The sequence below is a fragment of the Citrus clementina genome, unplaced genomic scaffold (assembly GCF_000493195.1).
Source record: "Citrus clementina cultivar Clemenules unplaced genomic scaffold, Citrus_clementina_v1.0 scaffold_3, whole genome shotgun sequence".
Taxonomy (NCBI): Eukaryota; Viridiplantae; Streptophyta; class Magnoliopsida; order Sapindales; family Rutaceae; genus Citrus; species Citrus x clementina.
In genome coordinates, this window is record NW_006262339.1 from 17,573,206 (window position 1) to 17,579,437 (window position 6,232).

Here is a 6,232-nt window from a genome sequence, read left to right on the forward strand (position 1 = left end):
ACTTGTGGCAGCGATGGACAATAGCGTAAAACGGCTGAAATAAAGGGGATGATGATGGCAGGAACACATGGGTTGTGGTGTGTGTTGTTCAGTGTGTGTAAGAGAGGAGATAAACATCTTTTTTTTGTATATTATTAAAAAAATTCATCAATTCTTTTTTCCATTAGCCATCAACTTTTGAATAAAAATGGGATAAATTGAAGTTTTCACACTTTTAGAGATAGGTAAATTAAAGATTGCAATTCTATTTAGAGGAGAATTGAATTTATCCCATTTTAATTTCTAAAACTTTAAATTTCTAAACTGAACTTTTCAGTTTAGTTCTGAGCCAAACAAAAAACAAAACCAAATGGTTCACATGTTGCCAACGATTGTTTAGTTTGATTGCAAGATGAATATGAGGGGGAAAATTTCCGCCTACAAAAGAGTTTCAAAAAATGTAAATGCACACCCACCAATTTCGACATGTCATCAAATCACGCTAATCTGTCAAATTTTGTCATTACCATTACATAGTTTGAATGAAATAAGAGGGTGATTTGATGACACGTGGAAACTTGTGGGTGTGCGTTTAATTGTTATCAAAACTCATGGGTATAGTCGGAAAATTACTCTTTTGTTTGGGTGGGCTATTTGAACCCACCAAAATACTCATTAAATTTAATATTTAATAATTTTTTTATTACTAAAATATCCACATAGAAAGTTACTATGATTTACAAGATTATATAATTAAATAAAATAAAAAATAACGGCTTTTCTCTCTTATTCTTCATTATTCAATGTACTTTATTCATGGTTTCTAAATTTTTTTTACCCACAAATTCAATTTGTTTTTCCTCATTTACACTTTCGTTAATATAATTAATGAAGTTTAAACAAATTTTTAATACATTTGGATAAAAGCTTATTGCTGTTAAGACTCCTAGTGACTTCCATCATCTACTTTCATTATTTCCAATTTCTTTGAGTTAGATACTAAATTCTCTACCTAGTTGGTAAGCTTTTACCTATATCAGAAAATGAAAAAAAAAACTCATACAAAGAACTATTGCAACGACTTGAATTTATTATTTATTGTAAATGTATATGTAATTTATTATCGGTTGTTTATTTAAAATTTTTAATGATATTTTTCCGAACATATAAAATATCAAGGAAAAAACTACTAAAAATTAAAAATAAAAAGTTTAAGAATTTGGGATAAAATAATGAAGAAGAAACGAATGAGGAAATGGAGAAACAATGTGAAATGAAAATGATAAGATAAATTATGATAATTTAGCTTAATAAGAGTTTGTAGGTATTAACATGGGTTTGTAATTGTAAAGTAAAAATGTATATTTTAAATTTTAGAAATGTGTCTATAAAGTAAATGGATTTCTTGAGTAATTTAATGGGTTCAAATAACTTATGACCCAACCCTTGTTGTTTTTATTTGATTTTTTTTTAATTTAATGAAAGATTTGACCAATATGCTCTTCTCTTTAATGGTGAAATTTAGCTGTTGGATTTGATTTAATGACATGTTCAAATTTGTAGTGTGTATAGACATTTGTTGAAACTAATGGGCATAGGCAAAACTTAACCCAATATAAGGTGAGTGACTTGCCATAATTTTTTAAATGGTCTTGTTACCTTACGTAATAAGGTCACAAACATAAGTAAATAACAACCGTTTGATAATAAAAAGTAAAAGTAATAAAATTTGTGGGGATCTAGAATTGCCAACAAGTATATTATATTTGTTACCATATTACGTGAGGTAACAAGAGCCTTTTTTGGAGAAAGAAATAATTTACTTTCTTCACTATAACATATCAAAAATTAAATAATGATTGGTTAAAAAAAGAATAACAAATGAAATTGGGTGCGTTTGATATTGTCTTTAAATTAGTATTTTCTAAACTTATTTTATTGAAGGAAAATGATGTTTTTGATGAGATGATTTTGAAATTAAAAAAGCTTTTGATAGACTATTATCCTAACATTTTATGAAAATGAAAATAGTGCAAATGCTTTTGGTCATTTGTTTCAAAATACAGAGAATTTAAATAAATTTTCATTAATTTTACAGAATTTGAAACTAATAAATATAATATTGTACATTTATTTATTTTAGTTAAAATGGATTTGTTAAAATAGATTTATTTTTTCTCTTAATAATGGCAATTTTTCTAATAATTAATATAAAAGAGAAAATTTATAATAATTTTTCAAGAATGTTAAATTTTTAAGGGATTAATAAAATTCATTAGAATTGAGAAATATTTATAAAAAAGGCCTCACACAACTAAAAATTGCCATTATTAAGAGTAAGTTGCTAATTAAAAAACAGCTCAGTATTTAATAAATTGTATTGCTCTGATTGCTTGAATTTGAAAAGTATAGTATATATGTTTGATAAGTTTTATAATGAAAATACTATTTTATTATATAAATACTAAAAAAGATATAAATTTAAATCGTCTTTTATTTGTATATTAGAGTTTACAGAAAAGCAAGATATAATTATTCTTTTCTTAAAATATTAAAGTTATAATAAAAATTTTAAAAGGGTACGGTGGCTTATTTAATAAGTTGCTTATAATAACAATCCTCTACCTATTTTTAAAAGTAATTGTCAAAATTGAGAAACTTATAAAATAACTTATAAAAAAATTTATCAAATACTATTTTTGTCAAAATTTATGAAATAAACAGCTTAAAGCATTTTAACTGCAATCTCAAACAGGGTCTTTGTCCTAATAACATTAGTAGTCCCGCTTGAAATGAAAATTGAAGAATATCAAAAACCTGATTTTCACTTTTGTGAACTAAAAGTGAAAGATAAGAATATCTCATTTTCTTACAAAAAGAAAGCAACACAAAAATTGATGCTGCCAAGTGCGTTTTTCACATTCCTATTAAAAAAAAAAACTAAAAAAAGAAGTTGAAAAACAATACCAAACTCACCAACTTCTGCAACCATTCTCATTCATCTTATTATTTCTCATATAATCTAATCATCTATACATTAATGTGTACAGAGTGTGGACGTAAAGGCCAAGTTTATTTAGTGGAAGTGGAAATCTCTAAGATTTTATCGTCAGCAGTAGTCTTCATATTTCCGTCCTTGTGTTCATCATCAGCAGCAAGGCTATCTTTTCTTTTGCCCCAAAGTACACAATAAAGCCCCGCAACAATGAAAAATGTCCCTATCAAACTGCAAATTAATTGCTAATTATATGACACAAAATTAATTAAGCATCATTAATTTCTGTACATGCATGTTATTTCTGAAAAGCTGACCTGCTCAAGTGAAGTCTCTCTGCAAAAGCAATAATGGAGAATAGAGCCACAATAACGAGCTGTACTGGAATGAACATTGCTGTAAAAACTGGCCCTTTAACGCTAATGCACCATGTTTGTAGGTAATAGACTAACGCTGAGTTGAGTACACCCTAAAATTAAATCAAGCAAAATTATTAGTTTAGTTGTTAGAAAACGATTAATTAATGTTGTATTTTTAGAGCCAAGCTAACTCACGCAGTACATGACCGTAAGAAATTGTACGTTCCAATCCAACTTCCATATGGTAGGGTTTCTTCCAAAGAATAAAGCAAGGAAAGAAGTTTGCAACGACGCGAAGAAGCAAATCAAAGTATTCATTGATAAAGGAGCTGGGTATTCTTTGAAGACCTTAGCCTGTGAGAAATTCAATTAAAACCGAGTCAAGATTCTCTCTTGATCTGAAACTAGAGATCGAAGAAATAAGTATTCACTTACGATACGTATGTATACCTGAAGGATTAGCCAGGAACTCAGCGCAATGTGACTGGTGAGAATAAGAGCAGAACCTTTGATCCAATTTTCTTTACCATGATGCCTCAAGTGATCGGCATTGTTATTATAGATGTTTATGAGGGGCTTTTCCACAACGCTTTTGAATAGGTATCCACTTCTCCATAAGGTGAATAATAGTGACCCACCAACGCAAATAATTGTACCTAACACTTTTGCTCTACCTCTACCACTTGTAATCTTCACTTTCTCCATCCTGCAGGTCGAAGATGCTTGAATTTGTAAGCATTCGTATTAAATATACTAATGTATATGTTTGTGTACGTATTACATTCAAGGGTGGAACTATAGGTATAGGACGAGGCCTTCCCAAAGTCAAAAACAAATTTTAGGAAAAATAAAGGATTACGGAATTTAATTTTTACAAACTCTACCCGTGGCTTATGTTAGGTCCGTCATTTTTATATATTTCTTGTTATTAGCTATTAAGACTAAAAGATTGGTCCGTCATTTTTAGTTATTATCTGCTACGATTAAAGTAGCTATAACAGTCCGGGCACACAATCCACCACAGTTTTATTGTTAAATTTTGTAACTTAAAACACATCTACTTAGTTAGGAGAGCCAATGATTTATAAAACAGTCTATGAACTCGCTCGCTAGTGATGTGGAATATTATAGTTGCCATTAATTCTCTATATTTTATCCTAAATTTATAATTTTTTTATTATATAATACACATTGAACCAAAATTTCGGTTAAAAAAAAATTATCTGACAGAATGTTGGCAAAACAACTATAAAATAGGTTTGTTTATCGTGTAAATTGAAAAATATCTATTAAAATGGTGAAACAAGTCTGTTTTAAAATTATTTTTGTAAGCATTCGATCAGGCTCCAGTTTCTTTAACATTTTTGTATCCAATATTTCAAATTATTTAGAGAAGAAAATTTATTAATACCCCAGAAGAAACGCCAGGAGAAACGTGAAACTGGGAACAACGTTACCCAAAGCAGTGGCTACTGTTGGAGAGACATAGTCCATACCAATGTAATACACGTTAATATGAATGGTCGCACCAAGTAATGCAAGCACAAAAATCTTTGCCATCACCGCAAATGAGGGCTTCGGGCGTTGTTTCCTGCTTTGCAAATACAATATTATTAGATTTCAAGACATTATTAATATTGGTCAGTAAAATCAAAGACTCAATAAACTTACAAGAGTAATGAGCATTGCTAACCTTTCGAGCACATAAGCAAAGGGGCCTAACAAAAGCATAGCAATCACATGCCGGTAAACTACAAAGACTAATTGATTGAGTCCCCTTTCGAGGGCAATTTTCATGAGGATGTTTGATCCAGCAAAAGCAAATTGATTAAATATTATTGCCATATAAGGAATATAGGCTTTCATGTTCATTTTGCACTTGATGTTGCAGTTCATAAGGAGAGTTTCATGCTTCTGTTGTTTATATAAAGGATTCGAGGATCAATCTCAACCACTTCTTAATGTATTCGCATACCTTTTATTTTTTTAGTTTATTTTAAAAAAAATTAATGGATTACACATCTTATTACTTACCTAGTGGAATTCATAATCATTCCACCTGCATTATTACTTAATGGAACAGCCCATGAATGACAATTGCGTAAGATGCCAAGTCTAAAAAGCAACTATTGAGAAACAATGGTCGTCGTGTCTCTTTCTTCCCCTTGTTCCATAATCTTTTATTACTAAATTTTGATAGCACATTTCCACTCAAACTAACCTACATTATTAGGCAAAAAGCTTCCATTTAAAAATAAATAGCTGCAGCTAATTACTTAAATAATTGATATATTTTAAAATTATCTAAAAGGTTCATGTTGTGTATCTATTTTCATTCAATCTAATTCATTACTTTTTACTTAATTTTAACTATTGTATATTTGTGTTGCAAAAAAAAAAAAATTGTATATTTGACTTGTTAGAAGTAGCTCCTAAGGGTCTGATCAAGTAGTTTTATTTAGTTAGTTGAGTTTGAATTTTAAAAGAAGTAAGAATTAAAAATTGATTTGTACTTTATCAATCTTTTAATTTTTTTCTTTTCAAGAAAACAATATATATATATAAAAACCAACTTTAGAAGTAGTAATATGTACCCTAGCTACTACCTTTTAAGTAACATTAAAAAGCATAAAAGTTAATTGAATAATTTTGAGTAACTTTAAAAAATATAAAGATTAATTGAATAACTGACTTGTAGTTGGAGTAAAGGAGTATTTTTCAAAAAATCAGTAAGCACTATCACTTGCAAGTCATTAACTCCAACTCTGTTGAATATGATGCATGCACATTTCACCACTCATCACTAGTCAAGCGCAGCCCCTTAGTCCCTCATCCAACAAATCAAAATCAGCCATGCTTAATGTTTTAAAGTAAGAAATAGTAAAGATTCATGTATGGC

The 6,232-nt window shown here is 29.1% G+C and overlaps 1 protein-coding gene across 1 annotated transcript; it reads right to left on the minus strand.

Moving 5' to 3' along the window:
- Nucleotides 1-2,959: 2,959 nt before the first annotated feature.
- LOC18047609 (WAT1-related protein At1g43650) lies at nucleotides 2,960-5,205 on the minus strand. Its single transcript, XM_006441349.2, has 6 exons — nucleotides 5,027-5,205; nucleotides 4,745-4,924; nucleotides 3,784-4,039; nucleotides 3,529-3,687; nucleotides 3,292-3,443; nucleotides 2,960-3,205 (listed from the first exon to the last, which is right to left on the minus strand). Exons 1-6 carry the CDS (start codon nucleotides 5,203-5,205, stop codon nucleotides 3,052-3,054), a joined length of 1,080 nt encoding a protein of 359 aa, XP_006441412.2. The 3' UTR covers nucleotides 2,960-3,051.
- Between the last annotated feature and the right edge of the window lie 1,027 nt (nucleotides 5,206-6,232).

What these genes read in the sequence shown, in the direction of transcription:
- LOC18047609 (XM_006441349.2), bottom strand. Translation starts at nt 5,205, where the DNA reads ATGAACATGAAAGCCTATATTCCTTATATGGCAATAATATTTAATCAA. An exon ending in TTTGCTTATGTGCTCGAAAG is followed by an intron (nt 4,925 to 5,026) that starts GTTAGCAATGCT and finishes TTTGCAAAGCAG; the next exon opens with GAAACAACGCCCGAAGCCCT. An exon ending in TTCTTACGGTCATGTACTGC is followed by an intron (nt 3,444 to 3,528) that starts GTGAGTTAGCTT and finishes ATTTAATTTTAG; the next exon opens with GGTGTACTCAACTCAGCGTT.